The following is a 16,616-nucleotide window of genomic DNA, read 5'->3' on the forward strand; positions in this document are numbered from 1 at the left end:
TGGACTTGCGTTTTTCAAGTTCATTCTTTCTTGTGCAATTAAAGTACCAATACCAGTGCGATAGTCTGTTTGGGTTACTTACTTTAATCATATCTGATTTTATTTATAGATGCTGAACATTATTGTGTAAAGAGGATTTTCTCCGGTGGAGATCAAAGCTTTTCACATTATTTTAGTCCACAGGTAATTCATCTGACTTTTAAGCGCTATAAACTAGTTTCTGTGTTCTGTATGATGTATTGAGTTTTGTTTGGTGTCGGACTCAGGAGCTTGATTACTTTCTGTTGGCCTTATTGAAATACGGTTAACATATAGCCCAGGTCATATATCAGCTACATTTATTTTTTTTTACCTTGTTAAACCTTAAGTTTCCCAAATCTTCAGTTGTTGAGGTGCTTTAGAATTTAGTGATAAATCATCTAATAATTGTGGCTTACAAGTTGATTAAAAAGGCTTTGCTTTATTGCTAGCTGACTGCGCAAAGTTCACAGCATTTGAAGCATTTAAGGTTTCTTGTTAGAATCATATGTCTCTAGTACGTTAGACAATAGCATGCAATTCATTTATTTGAATCGTCCTGATGCACAGGCAAAAGAAAACAGTAATAGCCTCCCATTAAATACATAAACAATCCTTTTTTTAGATTGCAAAAAGCTATAAAGAGGGGATATAAATTCATTCAGATAAGATGTCTTCTGGAATATATAGTACATTTGGATGTCTGTAATGGTGTTGCCCACTTGATATGTATAATCCCTGCATGCTCTGCATTATTGTTGTGTATAAAGTTTTCTTAAGAGTCTGTGTATTAATTATGAAGCTCAGCCTTTAGTTCCCGCGCATAAATGATAGTGCGTGTCTTACTCTTGGGCCCCTGGTGCAGGTGAGCACGCAGCTCCCTCAAATTTAACGGATATCTGGGGCAGCTGGTTGCATGCATGGAAGTTAATGAAAGCTGGATCAGGGCCATTGTGTGTTCTTGACCTAATTCCTGAAAAAAGAGGGAATGTTTGTTTAAAAGAATTAAATTTGAATCTATGGATTTTATCAGTCTTGTCAGATAATATAGTATCTCAATTTGTGTGGGTATTGTTTGTATGTAATATGTTAAGCAAGAAGTGGAGCCAAAGGTCAATATACCAAATAATTGAAGGACTAAAACTTAAAAAACTAATGGATAACATTTTAAATATATTGGTTTATTACTCAAAAATCTGTATTTATTGATTTGTATGATTTGCCAAATGTAGGATTTGGTACCACCAGATGACTTTAGATATCCTAATGCTTCAAAGCAAATCTGGACTGTGAATGAAGGCTTCATTCAGAGATTGCTGAGCTGTTCATCTTCAGGTCCAGGAAGACTGCCAGTGGAGATAGCAAAGTAAGAACAAATTATGTTTCTTACTGTTTGGTCAGTCCTATAATCAGTGATGTTTTTCCTGAGCTATCAATGTGGGTCTAGCATTTGAGTGAGTCTTTTCAAAGTGTGTAGGTAATTTTTTTAAAAAAGATTCTGAGATGAGTAATGAGTATTAATTAGTATATATTGGCAGGTACACTTGCTAATTTCCTTGAGGTGATTGTGTGGTTTAACAGACTTCCTAATTCAACAAAGATCAGAATAATTCCTGAGAACACAATATTGTCTCTTGAGTTGGCAGCCAATTTCTGGGGTCCCAAAGCATTTGCTTTACTAGAGATTTTGCTGATGAGAGCTGATGGTATCCTCTTTGTGCTGATCCAGTTATTTCATTCTGTCATTTGCCTGCTTAAAGAAAATAATGGAAACTAGTGTCCTCCATGCAAAGGTAGAGGGCAAATGCTAGAAAATGTCTTATTTGGATGCCAACAGGGGTCCACAACTACAGTCCCCAGTGGCAGCCAATAATTTAATTCTGAAGATTAGTAGGGAAAGTCTCAAAAAACCCTATCCCATGGGATTGACTCATTTTCTAAAACTTGGCTGGCAGCACATAGAAACATTGTAATTCTCTTTAAAAATAGTACCTGGTTGCATCTCGCAGTGGAATACAACATCAGTTCATATTTTGGATGGGAAAGCTGCTGCAAGTGACTCATCCGCCCTCCACTCCTAACCTGTAAAAATCTTTCTAGACAGCAGATAAAAAACTGATGCACTTGTTTTGCATATATGTAGTAAGACATATGAGTGTCTCACCTTACTAGCTATTAGAAAGACTTGTTGGCTGTTAAACCCAGCTGGCATTTGTAGTCTTCTGAAAGCAGAACATCTATTACTTTCTGTAATGGATTGGGGGATTGTCTCACTGACCATCTCAAAGCCCTGCTAAATGGTGAGGATTTTTTTGTTAGATTCTAATGTGAGCATGGGTAGAATTTGCATTTTGATGTCTTATGCTGAATGTGATAGATGATTATATACATTATAGTTAATTTGAAATGTGAGCTGATGGAATTAGGGTTGCCAGTCCCCTCCTGGGGGCGGGAGATGTCCCGGTCTCACCTTCCACCCCCCTCCCCCGCTTACTTGGCCAGTGGGAGGGAACACGCCTCCCAGAGTGTGCTCCTGGCCCATGCAGCATGCTCCCAGACTGTGCGGCATGCCCCTGTACACTGTAGAAGCCCGCTCGGGGCTGAATCGGCCTGGATCAGGCCCAGATAAAGCTGCTGCAGAGCACAGAAGCACTCCTGTGCTCTGCAGCGGCCCGATCCAGACCACGTTGGCCCGAATTGGGGCTGAATTGGCCCAGATCCTGTGCTCTGCAGCAGCCCAATCTGGACCAAATCAGCCCAAATTGGGGCTGAATCAGCCCAATCAGGGCCAAATTGGCCCAAATCGGGCCCCTGTGGAGTGTGGGAGTGTTACTGCTCTCCACAGCAGCCATGTGGAGTGAATACACTGACCTGTGAAATAAAGGTAAGTGCCAGGCCTCCCACTTCCTATCCGACAGGGAGGGGGAACTGGCAGCCCTAGATGGAATACAACATTGTTGAAGCTTTCTTACTGCATCAAGAGGCTATTCTGAGTTACATTATTTTGTAATTTTGGATATGGTCATTAGGGATATGCACTGGGAAAGTTTTCATTTCATTTTGAATTTGGAGTTTCTGAATGAACTGTTTACCATTATTGGTGTTTTCTTGGGGAGTGTTGCTGGTTTGGATCTAATCCGTTTGTTTTTTCCATTATCATGAGTTATGGACTTGTTTCATGTAATGAGACCTTGGAGGTTCCTTGGGGCAGCTTGTTTTTGCAGTTCTTGCAGTTTTTGCAAGATACACATTCTACCCTAAACAGGTCTATTCAGATGTAAGTCTCATGTTAATCAATAATGCTTACTCCCAGGGAAGTGTCTTTAGGATTGCAGCCTATGATTAAAGTCTTCCAGGGCTTTATCAAGTTCATTTGATTGAACACAACACTTGCACCCTGCCCAGCAGTACTTTTCCCCTCAGCAACTGACTATGCAAGTGCCCTGATAGGGATGAATGAGACAGACCAGTGCCTGGGTAACACTGCAAAAAAAACCTTGAAAAACAAGGTGCACATTCCCCCATCCCTCCAATGGTGTTAAACAACCATTTCCAAAGTTGATAGGCAAGGAAGGGATCTCTCCTTGCAGGCACTTGATTGACAGGGAGAAAATACCATTGCTTGGTAGATGCATTCATGCACCTTCCGCACATTCCCTCTTCCCCCCAACTGAGTTAATTAGATGGTATACCATAATGTAAGGGCTGTCCCCTCTCAACTGGTGAATGCCGTTAAGGAAAACAAGATGTTATCATGCTGGCCCAGGGCCTGTCTTGCCTGCTGCAGCTCTGCAGTAAGAACCAAAACAAAATATACAAACTTTTTGGGAGGGGGAAGTCACTATAACTTGGTTTCCCAGATTTGGTTCACTGTTCTGGAAGCTGCTTTAATGAAACACCGATTTCCATGTGTATTCCTGGCTTGTTTGTTTCTTTTTGCATACCTTTAATGTTCATTCTTGTGCTCTTACTTAGGCTTTTTTAAATATTGCATTTGCTGTATGAGATAATTTTATAGATCTATGTGTAGACATTAGAAAATTTTGAAACGCTGTATATTACAGACTCCTGTCTATTGTTTAAACTGTGATGCCTGTTAGTCTTTTAGATTGATGTTTGCACTGGTAAATCCAAGTAAGCTGCTATGAAATGTGAAGAAGGTGGAATACAATTCTGAAAAATAAATGTGCAACCTGATTTTGGGTGGTCTGCCTTTACAAGACTGAAGAATTTTAGTTGAAAAATTGTAGATTATGAAAAGTTGTCACCTACCATTTGCTCTTATTGTGTCTTTTGATTCCAGCATAGACCAAACATATATTTTTACAGTATAGTGGATAGTCTCTTTAAGTATGTTTGCAGTGGATAGACATTTTTTTGTAAACAGGTTAGCTGTCCAGTATCATCCAGTGATAGTGTAATGGCCACAAGTAGCCAATGACTAGAATGCCATAAATAAGTGTTATAAAATATGTAAACAGTGCATTAAATATATATTTTCTTATTTTTGAAATAGTGAAATAGATGGAACATTTTCTTCCGCTGGTTGCCTAAATGGGAGCTTTTTAGCAATCAGGTATGTGGGTAGTGTGTCATATTTTGAACTCCTAAATTTAAAATAATATTAACTGCCTCATAATTGGAGGAGTTGAAATTAGGGGTGTGCGCTTTGGGAATCCGATTTGGAAATCCCGAAGCAAAGCTTCCCGAAGCATTCATAATGCTTCGGGAATCTTCGGGTCAAGTAGTTTAAATGCCCTTTTCCCTGCCACTGCGAGCAGCAGGGAAAGGGGCATTTAACCCCCTGAACCAGCTGCTCATCAGGGGCTTCCCCAACGAGCGGCTGAGTGCTGGCGCTGCTGTCGGGGCCAGGGAACTCCCTGTTTGCCTGCCGGTGTCGGGGCTGAGGAACTCCTTGGCCCTGACACCGGCAGGTGAAGGAGGTGGCGGAGATGCAGGCATAAGCCTGCACCTCAGCAGAGCAAAGGTAAGGGTGGGGGGGCTGGGTGTTGTGGGTTTTTTAAAGGGCCCTGCTGCTTGCAAGTGGCAGGACAGGGCCCTTTACGCTATCAGCTGGCAGGTGGCAGGGGGGAAGTGGGGGGATTTGGGAGTGGGGGTGGGTGGGGTTGCTGGGAGAAAACCCAGCCCCTTGAATCACTTTGGAATGCTACAATTCTTTACAGAGCATTCCGAAGTGATTAAAATACCCAAATCCGAAGCAGCTTGCCGCTTCAGATTTTGGGTATTTCTGAATGTTTTTCCTGCTTCGGGTAAACCCGAAGCAGGAAATCTGAATATTTTCAGCGTGCACACCCCTAGTTGAAATGTGGATTTTTCTTTTCTCTCTGTAGTAATGATGATCACTACAGAACTAGTGCCAGATTCTCAGGAATTGATATGAATGCTGCTCGACTACTTTTTCATAAACTTATACAGCCAGAGCATCCACGGATATCTCAGCAGGTTTGTCCTAAAAATCGTCCTTTGATTTAGTTGTTACACCCTAGATGCGATATTATATTAACTCATAGATCCTTCTTTTTACTGTGAAGTTGTAAATTTAGTATCATAATGCAAGAAGTTTGTATTTATTATTATTTATAGTGGCAATTCTGATATAACTACATAAAATTTTTTGCAGTTTTTTTAAAGTGCTGCATTTTTATTTCTTTAGAGTTGAAATAAGTATATATTAATATTTTATATGCCAAAACAGAAATGAATGGCCATAATCACTGTTTTCATTTTTTAAGGTAGCTGTTTAGAAATGTTTGTTGAGAGAATGCTAACTGAAGGTCTCTGGCTGTTTTTTTCTTTGTAAAATGCTGTGTGCAAATGAAATTGATGTTCACGTTTCTTTGATTTATAATTGGTAATATGCATTTGTTTGGGTTAAATTTACTGATCTGTTTGTCTTGACACAGTGTTTTAAATTTAAACCTAGAATCTTAACTTTGTGCAACATTTCTAGGTGGCAGCTAGTTTGGAGAAGAATCTTATTCCCAAATTGACCAGTTCCTTCCCTGATTATGAAGCCCTAAGACTCTTTGTAACTCTTCCTGAATGTCCACTGATGAGTGATGTGAACAATTATATGACGCTAGCAATTCCATTTGCAACAGCGATTGTAAATCTAGAAAAAAATCCATTGAAAGTCCTTGGTAAGGTTTTTCTTTTTTTAAAAAGTGTTCAACTATGAATTTGCGTATATTGATCCTCAGTTTGTTGCACCACTAAAGAGAAATGTTGCTGTCTGATAAATTTGTGTGAGAAATGCTGGTACTCCATAAAAATAACCTACACGTATAATTTTGGGTCCTGCTGGTTTTTAAATGTTGAACTGTTCAATGGAATTCTTAATCACAAATTCTACTCCAACTCTTACCAGAAACAAATGTTTAGATCTTTTCCCATAAATGTTTGTTTTTCTCATATCATGCAACTCTTATGAATATATTTGAAAGAGTGCACTTCTCTTTCTCAAAGTATTAAGCACCATTGCCTCCCAAGCTGATAGTTTCTCAGTCTAAATTAAGATCATAATTCTCTTAAGGAGGGATTGTAATGGAAAATGCTGAAGCTAAGAAAGAACCAGTCCCTGAGCTCTTACTCCCATCACCTCCTGTGTAGTAAAAGAACCACTGATAAACTCCAAAATTAGGAATATGTTTTTTCCCTAATTAGGTCTTGAAAATCTACAATCTAGACTTGATTTAAAGCTCCTTAAAACCAATACCAAAAGAGAGATTGCTGGGCTAAGTTTTTGCCCTGTTTTCTTAGCGACTGGAAAAATATAACCTTCTGGCTGAGTTCATTAAACCAAATTTCTATATCCAACCAAGCAAAACTGTCCAAGAATACTACAGCATGTAACTTGTGATCTTAAAATAAGTCTTGTTTTGTGTCAACAAACCCAGGCAACTTCACAACACAGTATAAGATTAGAGAAAGTGCAACCTCCTGTATTTGGCAATTTTGCATAAAGGGATATTCTACCTTGTGTAGTGCTGAACAACTAATAAATTGAACAACAAATAATATTAGTTACATTTAAGTCCAGTTAAGTTGATTGATATTTTTGTCTTTAACTGCAGATTATTCAACTTTTTTTTGTCCTCTCTTTACAGAAAACTGGTGGTCTTTATTGGAGCCTCCATTGTTTCTCAAAGTAGTGGAACTTTACAAGGATGTTGTGGTCCATCTTTTGAAACTGAATAAGATGGGCATTCCTCCTTCAGAGCAAAGGATCTTCAATTGCTGTTTACATACAGCCCTCAGAGTTTTGGAAATTTTGCATAGGGTACGTCTCTTAGCGTTACATGTCCATATGTCTAAGGCACTGTGTACATTTTATCATCAATAGAGCTGAAGTTAAAAGTTCTTCTGCAGTGTTTTCTGGCTTTGTGGCTGTTTGAATTTGGCATTTCTGTTATGAACATTGAAAAGAACATTTCCTTGTGTTCTCATGAATGGAAATGCAAATAGATTGTGATTAGGATTTCTATTTTTTCAAGCTATTTTAATAGAATAGCTAATTCTCTGTTTATAATATCGGCAGCAGGATGTTGGCAGATGGAGCATTTACCCATATTTTCACCAAACCAACTGTATGAAAAGTCACCTCAGTTGAATACACTGAGTTAAAATTTATTTGGTGATGAATTTGCTAGCTTCAGTAATACTTTGCTACCGGCAAAACGGCAGAGGTCCCTTGAACTGAAATTATGAACCCCTTATAATGGAAGAAATGGGATGTTATTTGAAGTAAATGTTTTAAGAGTTCTACCAATATCTAAATAGTTTCAAAGCTACTAAGTTAATTCTTCCTGTTTGCCCATGGAGAGACTGTTTCCATCAAGGGCAGAGTTGTTACCACCAGCTTTGCCTCCCTTACCATCTTGATCAGTCTGTTGATGACAGGTAGATTTATTGTTAGGTAGCCTGTGTTTAAATAATTGTAGAATTTCATGTTCTTCTACTGTGTAGGTTTTTTAAAAAAATTGAGATTAAAAGTTCCTTTGAATCCTCATTGATTAGAGAGGAATTGGTTAAAGGCACCTAAATGAAATGAATGATTTTAGCAGTAGACAGTGTACTGTAGTTTAAAGTAAAAAAGATTTTGGGGTGCAGCACTCAAAAATAGTGAAGAAATGGATTTTATCAGCTCTTATGCTCAGTTAATCTGAAATGCTGCACTGAATTTTAAAAGTGGTGCATGGTTGTTTTTACATCTTTAAAAGTCACATAACACTTACGGAATGATGGCGTCTTCATGGCGCGATTTCTGACATCACCCCGTCACGATTCCATTTTTGTGGCACGACGAGGTCAGAAATGTGCTATAAAGACACTAGTGTTCTGTGAGTGTTGCACGATGTTAACGACGTGTGAAAACGGCCCATGTTTTGTGAAGGCTGCCTTTATTCACTTCTTTCTAGGAAATGTACATGATTTGAATTCTCTGTACCATGTCTTCACGCACTTTGGCATTAATGATATTTTTAAAGGCAAATGGTCTTTCCGTGAATCTGTTTTGTTAAACATGTTTGCTTCAGAAGAAGGTAAAGTTGACATAGGTAAGTCTAAGAGCCTGAAAATGTCTGCTCTGCAGTCTTAGTGGAATGTAAAAGTATTCTTAGTTACAAATAACATTTTTTATTTAGGTAAATGAAAAAGGGGGACAAATCATACAGTATGATAAATTCTACATACATGAATTACAGGATTTGATAGACATAAGAAATGACTACTGCACCTGGCTCCATGAGCAGTCTTATGGCATGGTAAATATTCCCTTTTTTGTCCATGCTTTCTAAAACATGTATCTAGATTTCTCCATTCTGCATGCTGTTTGGATTTTGATTCATATGCTGGAAGTATTCCATGTCAGACTGAGAGTGGGCGAATCACCTGATTCCTTCCTTCCTCATGTAAAAGAATCCTGCACACAGAAAGATGGACATCACAGAGAAGGGTTCCAGCCTAGCCTTCTCCTTCACATAACTTCTTTTCTGTGTCAAGGAATTATTTTTTCCAGTGTTTCCCAGGAGCAGTTTTATTGTGCGCCAAATTGTTGAGAGTACTTTAGACTTTTGTGGGTTTTTTTTAAAAAAAATCCTAAATTGTCTCTGAGATTTTCCTATGAGGTTATATATTTTGACAAGCATATGAAAAGAGAAAAGGCAGTCTGCAACATCGCTTGTAGGTGACACTGAAAATACAAGCTCAAATGATTCAGTGCACTATTGTGCGGTTATGCACTGCTTCACATTTTATAAAATCCATTAATTGTAATCTGCCCTGAGCCTGCTGATGCAGAGAGGGCGGAATATAAATCGAATAAAATAAATAAATAAATAAAAATAATGGTTGTATATAATCCTCTTCTCCATGGTTTAACCCTATCATTTCCACATGGTTTTGTTAACTGAAAGCACCCCCACTCCCCACACTTTTAGTTCTTTAAATGAAAACATATGGGTTCTCATAACAACTTGGAGGGAGGGCAGTTTTGATGAGCAAAGCCATGTGGGATGGAAGAGCTGAACTACTTCACCTACTACTCAGTAGTGAGTTTCTACTGAGAGTAACATTGGAAATTGGTTACAAAACAAAAATTTGCAAACTATTTTTTTCCTTGCTCTTTGGATTAAAAAACGCTGTATTTTATAATATTGATTGGATCATATTTTGCTACCAAGAATGCAATGCTACCAAGAATGCAAAGGGGAATATCGGATAAGTATTGACATAGAACTTCCTTCTTGTTTTCTTTACTTCTTCCTTGCTCTCCCTACTTCTGTGATATCAATTTGGATTATAAAAGACTATATGGTATTTTATTGATTGGACTTCATATTGTTTTCAAGAATTACAAGCTGCAAAAAGTGGAAATGTAATGGATAAGTATTGACTTAGAATTTCCCCCATCTTATTTCTTTCTGGGTTCTTCCAGACATGTTCTTTTATGAAATGTTTGCAGGCAAAAGGCCATATCCTAATTAAATAATTATAACAAGAAAGCAATGCTGCCATCTGCTGACTAAGTTATTTTAATTGTTTAAAATTCAGTTAAGAGAACTCTGTCTAGGAAAAGAAACAGAAAAAAGAAGTATACCTGGGATTAGGAAAGGAAATCAAGTAGTCTATGCAGAACAAGAAATGAAAGAGCAAATTACATTTTTTTTCAAATCTTTGTAAAGAAGAATCCATAGATGAGGAAGAAATGGAGAAGTATCTGTCTGAGGTACAAATTAAAGGATTTACATCTGAACATGGAAGAATTTTGAATCAAGTGATAACAATACAGGAGATTAATCATGCTATTAAAAAACTAAAAACAGGCAAAGCAGCTGGTCCAGATGGACTGACAGCAACATATTATAAATGTTTTGAATATATATTGGCAATACCCTTACAAAGAGTAATGAATGAAATACAAGAGAGAAAACATATACCTCTAACTTGGCAAGAAGCAAATATAACCTTAATATATAAAGAAGGGAATGATCCATTATTATTACAATTATATAGACCAATCTCATTATTAAATGCGGACTATAACATTTTCACAACAATAATAGCAGAGAGATTAAAAAAATGCATTCCAGATCTAATTCATGGAGATCAAACAGGATTTGTTCCAAAAAGATATATGAGAGATAACATCAGATATCTGCTCAATGCAATTGAGTATTCATGGAGAAAAGGAGAAAAAATTGCATTTATGTTTTTGGATGCAGAGAAAGCCTTTGATAATGTGTCTTGGCTATTTTTGATGAAAGTGTTACAAAATATGAACTGGGAGACTGAATTTTTAAATTGGATGCAAAGTCCATTAAGAAATTGTTAAAATTTTAAGAAATTGTTAAAAGCTGAGATGGCCAAACTTACAGTGTTAATTAGAGATAAAACACTCTCTATATTCATGGCAAATTAGAAACCCTTTATAGACTATCTGCGAGAGATGAAGAAAAATGAATTAATAATTTGTGGTTTTGATTTTTAAGAATAAGGATCTGGGATATCAAGAAGAGATAAGAAAAAAGATATTAATTAGACCACAAGCTGATTGATACTAAAGGACGAAGTGTTGTAGGTGAAAAACTGTAATGGATTAATAATATGCTTATTATGCTTTTTACAGTTTTTTTTAAACTTTGTATGTAGGCCACTGCTGGTACTTTGTAGTTGTGTTTTTGTTATGTTTTATTTTCCTTCTTTGCACTATCTTTTAACTTTTCTACAATAAAAATAAAAAATAACCCTTTAAATTTTTTTTTAAAGAAATTGTTATATTATGAGTGCCATCTTGTCTTTGAATAGTTTTTGAGGGATGGACTACTAAGTAAAAATATAGTTTCAATGCAGAAATAGAATAAGTCTTCCAAATTTGCCATTCACATCTCTTATTGATGCCTATTGTGACATTAGTTTAAGAAATAAAATTCATTATATAAATTATGAATATATGACAGATTTGTTTAATTTATTTGCTTCAATTTATAGTCTGCTCTTCCTGCAGGCAGGCTCAGAGCAGGTTAGCAGCATTAAAAATAATAAAAACACTGGTAGCAATCATGTAAATACAAGCATACTATGGCAGCCCACAGCTGGCATAGAACAGGTTTGATATGTGACTGGAATGGAGTCCTGGTCAAGACATGCACTGCCACATTCTGGACCAGTTGTAACTTCCAGAGCAGGCACAAGGGCAGCCCAGCGTAGAGCAAGTAAGGCAGCCTGGAGGTGACCATTACATTGATCACTGGCACTAGATCACAGGTAGGGGCAAGCTGCCTGGCCTGACGAAGATAAAAGAATGCAGACCTGGCAACTGCTATAACCTAGGCCTCCATTGACAATGAAGCATCGAGGATTACACCCAGACTTCTTACCTTTGGTGCCAGCTCAAGAAGTGCCCCACTGAGGGTTGGGAGCCAGATCTCCGAGCCTGATAACCCACAGTCCAGATGCAGGACCTTCGTCTTCACAGGGTTCAACTTCAGTTGACTGTATTATAACCACCCAGTCTTGGCCTCCAAAGCCCTGAACAAATTATCCAGGGTCCGTCCATCCATCCATCCATCAGCAGATAAAGTTGGGTGTCATCACCTTACTGGGAAATAAGGGAAAATAGAAACATGACATGAAATTCAAGCTGCAGGAAAAAAACATTCCATGGTTGTTGTATTATCAAATGGAAGAACAATTAAACAAAGAAGGAGGCCGGTTAAAAGAGAAAATATTTGTTGTACAATTAATCATTGGAGATTCAAAACACCTATTAGGAAATTTATGTAAGATATTATTGCAATATGATATAGAATTAGAGCAAGTAAAAACTTGTATGATAAAATGGATGTAAAAAATTTGGAGAAAATATGTGTGAACCAGTGGGACAATTTATGGACCAAAGAAATCAAATTTAAAGACTATCAAATCTTAAGAGAGAATTGGTATAAAATATTTTTCTGATGGTATATTACTCCTAAGAAGGGGTGTGTGCCTCTCCAAAAATTGGGTTTCCCGGTTTGGGTTTACCCGAAGTGGGAAAATGCTCCGTAATTACCCAAAATTGCTTCGGTGTAACTCGTAAGGATTCGGTATTTAAACTGCTTCGGTATGATTCGTAAAGATTTGGAGCATACCGAAGTGAGGGGGGAAGCTTTGCCTAAGACACCCACCCACCCCCACCCCAACTTAGTTCCCCTCACCCAACTTTCCAGGCAGGGAGGCAGCTGGGAGTCCGGGATGACCAGTCGGGCAGTGGGAGAGTGCACTGCTGCTGCCTTCGTAGTGCAGTGGCCAGCTCGGAGGTGGAAGGCCTGGAGCCGCTGCCTCCACTGGTGCTGTGGCCAGCTGGGTGACAGAAAGCCAGAGCCTGCACTTCCGCCACCACCACAGCCAACTGGGTGGCGGGGAAAGCCACAGCTAGTACCTCTGCTGCCTCTGCAGTGGCCAGCTGGGTGGCAAGGAAGGCTGCAGCCGGTGCCTCCGCTGCCCATGCCACATCTTCCATTGCCACTGGGAAGGCCCAGGTAAGTGGGGTGGTGGGAGGGAGCATTTTTAAAAGGCCCTGAAACTTCCTGGAGCGATCCAAATCACTTCGGGAAACTTTGATTTGGGGTTTCTAAATTGAGAAACCCAAATCTTTACGGCTTGGGTCCAATTCGGGCATTTTTTCCGAATTGGAAACCCGAAGCACACACCCCTATGCCTAAGGACATTGCAAAAGCTAACAAGGACTATAATGGAAAGTGCTGGAAATGCCAAAACATGGATGCAACATTCTTTCACGTGTAATGAAAGCAAGGAAATATTGGATATAAATACATGAGGGAATGCAAAAGATATTAAAGTTTAAGTTTGGGATGAACCCCAAAAATATGTTGTTAAATATTTTACCGAGTAAAATTACAAAATTACATAGTGAACTCTTCAAATATCTGGTGACTGTGGCAAGAGTAGAATATGTTCAGATTTGATGGAATGGGAGAATAAGCTATATGAATGTACATCACTGGCAAAATTAACATCTTACATACATCATAAGCCAATTACAGAATTCCAAGAAAAATGGAAAGTGAAAACTAAGAATAATTAAGAACAATTATTATTAAATATGAGAAGATATTTAAATGAGAAGATATTTAAATAAAAATGAAAAATTAAGAATATATATAAGCAAGTTTTATATGGATATATGATTTAATTGATGAGAATATGATTTAAATGATAGATGTTTATTCATTATATTTTCTTTTATAGGATTTAGATGTGTTTAGGTTCATATATGACCTAGATGATTATTCATGACAGAAGTAGTGGATGATTGTAGAGATATGAATTAGACAATTATATGATGTAGTTCATGTTTCATGTGTCTATGTTTGAGCTTATTATTTGAAATAAATAAACTATTTAAAAAAAGACATTCCCTACAACTTTTTAAAAAACAATGTCTAATTTGGCCCTAACTCATGAGTTACACAGATACACCATTGCAGGAAGAAACGTGCAATCCTTTTTCCCTCTGACAGACACTCATTCAGTTCCCTCTCCCTGTATGTGCCCCGGAGAACGCTCCGATCAGCTGGAAAACATCTGCAGGTGGTCCCTGGCTCCAGGGAGGATTGGTTGGCCTCAACCAGGGCCAGGGCCTTTTCGGTTCTGGCCCCAACCTGGTGGAACTCTCTGTCTGAGGACACCTGGGCCCGTCAGGATCTTCTATCATTTTGGCGGGCCTGTAAGACGAAGATGTTCCATCAGGCGTATGGTTGAGGCCAGCATGAGATCCTCACTGAGCCTCCCACCAGCCTCCCACCAAGTGTGGGGCTATACAGTGTCCACCGGCTGGCTGCCCAACATATGGGTACAGCACGGGGCTATGTAGTGCCATTTGTTAGCTGACCCATGTATGGGTTGCAGTACATTATCTGTCCGCTTCCCTCCCCCTGTATGCTGATGGGCAGGAATCTGGAATTGACCCCATCTTGGGACAGTTATTATCTGTTTGTTGATTTTATGATGAACTGTTGTTTTATGAATTGTTTTTAATATTTGTATTATATTTTTATAACTGCTGTCCCTCGCTCTGAGGCCGCTTGTGGGAAGCGCGGGTTAGAAATGTAATAAATAATAATAAATAATAATATCAGTGGCACTCACAGAAAAATCCTTCTCCTGCAATTATTTGAAACCTTTCTCTGAGGGTATTGCTTTTATTTTTAGATAAGAAGTGTCTCTTTCCCTGCTCAGTAGGAGCTGGAGGTATTTTTGTAATGGCTTGCAGTATAGCAAACACCTTGAAAACGGACCAGATTTTGAACATAAACTTATGTGGACTGGAGCTCTTATTACCAGACACAATGCAGTGGCTCCTCAGGAAGCAGGCCTTTTATAAAGGAGTGTGTGTGTGTGGGGGGGGGAATAGTCAAGGGACACAAAGTGCAGGTAGTACAAGGTGAAATATGATTTTACAAACTTCAATTGAATCTAGAAAGAGACTGTTAACTTCTGTATTGGGTTGGGAATCCCAGGCTTGTGAAGATACTTAACAGCTTTAGTAAGTAAGAAATCTCAAGTACTTGTTTAGTACCTAGAAGAAGATAGCATCAAGTCTCTTAATGAATTATAATTCAGCAGTTTCATACTGGATTCACAATTTGAAGTTCTTTTGCAGGAGAATAGTGACTCCATGCATGTGTGTTAGTTTTGGGTCTGGATTTGGATGTTCTTGTGGCATATGCCGTTCCCAGGATCCACTTAATGTGCAGTGGTCTTAGGGCTCCGCTGTCCACAGAAGGGGTCCAGGAGCTGGCTTGTGCATATTAAAAATAAAAGTTCAGGAAAATACTTTTTGAGGGTAGCGGGAGAGGAATGTACATGCAGGAATTAACTATGCTTTTCCCTCTTGATTACTGCTGCCTTTTCTGCACTGCTATGGTAGGACATCAGCCATGGATTAAATGAGGTAAGGGGTTACCTGATTTTCACAGCAAAAGTTCTGAAATTAAATGCTACATTTTTGCCTTCTCTCTAAAGCCTTGGAGCAAACATGACACTGTATCATCTTGAAAGATATATCCAGTACTGGTATACCAAGTAAGCAGATCAAGTTACATAAAGAATGCATGGATAGGCCACACAATGCTTTTAAAAACAACATCTAAACACTTTTGGAGACTGGATCACAAACTGTTATAATACATCTACTTGACAAATAAAGATTACAAAATTAGATCTGTTAAGATGTGCTTGTTTAAACTATAGATTCTTGTGCTGGGCAGTCTTTATTTAATCAGCAAAGCAGAGAGAAGGAATAGAATCCCAGTTTTAAGGTGACTTTTTGCAAATACGGTTCTCACTATTTTTTTTCCTGTTCTTTCCAGCTAACAGAAATGCCAGTTACAATTTGTACTTATCCTTTTGTGTTCGATGCACAGGCTAAGACAACCCTCTTGCAAACAGATGCATACTACCAGATGCAGGTAAAATAGTGCTTTGTTTCAATATTTTAAAGGGTTTTATGAAATATAAAATGCTTTGTGATTTAGCCATTCCTTGGTTGATAAAATTTATTGTATGTTCATCCTTCTAAAGTGAGTTTCTTCTGTGTCTGCCAACTTGATGCATCCTTTTTAAAAATACGAACAATGTTTCATATATGGCAGTTTTTCTCCAGGGGAAAGAAATCTACATAGTCTCAGTATAAGAGTTTCTTTAGGCTATCAAGGAACCATGGTGCACAGTAACTTGTTACTAAATGTGCTCGTAGCAACATGTGCAGACTTCTGTATCTGGGTGAACAGAACTTGGGTCTAGAATCAAATGGAGAATAATGAACAATGTGTGCCCACTGGTTTGGAACTAAAATTAAAAGTAGTGGAGGTTCGAAGCAGGCTTAGAAAAGAAAACGAGACAGTAAACAAATGAAATCATCTGAGATTATTTAATGGGGACTGGAGGACCATTATGGACCTAAAATTGCTCAGCAACCTTATATATAAGAAATTCAAGATGGATACACTAAAGTCAATTGCCGGGGTGATTGTAGCGGGGGACTTCATGACATCCACAGACCTTAAGAAGGCCTA

At 38.3% G+C, this 16,616-nt stretch overlaps 1 protein-coding gene across 3 annotated transcripts in view; it reads left to right on the top strand.

The window, feature by feature from the left end:
- Nucleotides 1-16,616, top strand: part of HERC4 (HECT and RLD domain containing E3 ubiquitin protein ligase 4) — a 47,957-nt gene that overhangs the window by 19,117 nt on the left and 12,224 nt on the right. For all 3 annotated transcript variants that reach the window (XM_054982863.1, XM_054982865.1, XM_054982864.1), the window contains 8 exons: nucleotides 110-183; nucleotides 1,251-1,384; nucleotides 4,535-4,594; nucleotides 5,370-5,481; nucleotides 5,990-6,179; nucleotides 7,146-7,318; nucleotides 8,682-8,801; nucleotides 15,912-16,010. In XM_054982863.1, the coding sequence (XP_054838838.1) occupies nucleotides 110-183; nucleotides 1,251-1,384; nucleotides 4,535-4,594; nucleotides 5,370-5,481; nucleotides 5,990-6,179; nucleotides 7,146-7,318; nucleotides 8,682-8,801; nucleotides 15,912-16,010 (962 nt within the window). The remainder of the gene's footprint in view (nucleotides 1-109; nucleotides 184-1,250; nucleotides 1,385-4,534; nucleotides 4,595-5,369; nucleotides 5,482-5,989; nucleotides 6,180-7,145; nucleotides 7,319-8,681; nucleotides 8,802-15,911; nucleotides 16,011-16,616) is intronic.

Source organism: Eublepharis macularius, chromosome 6 (genome assembly GCF_028583425.1).
Source record: "Eublepharis macularius isolate TG4126 chromosome 6, MPM_Emac_v1.0, whole genome shotgun sequence".
Classification (NCBI taxonomy): domain Eukaryota; kingdom Metazoa; phylum Chordata; class Lepidosauria; order Squamata; family Eublepharidae; genus Eublepharis; species Eublepharis macularius.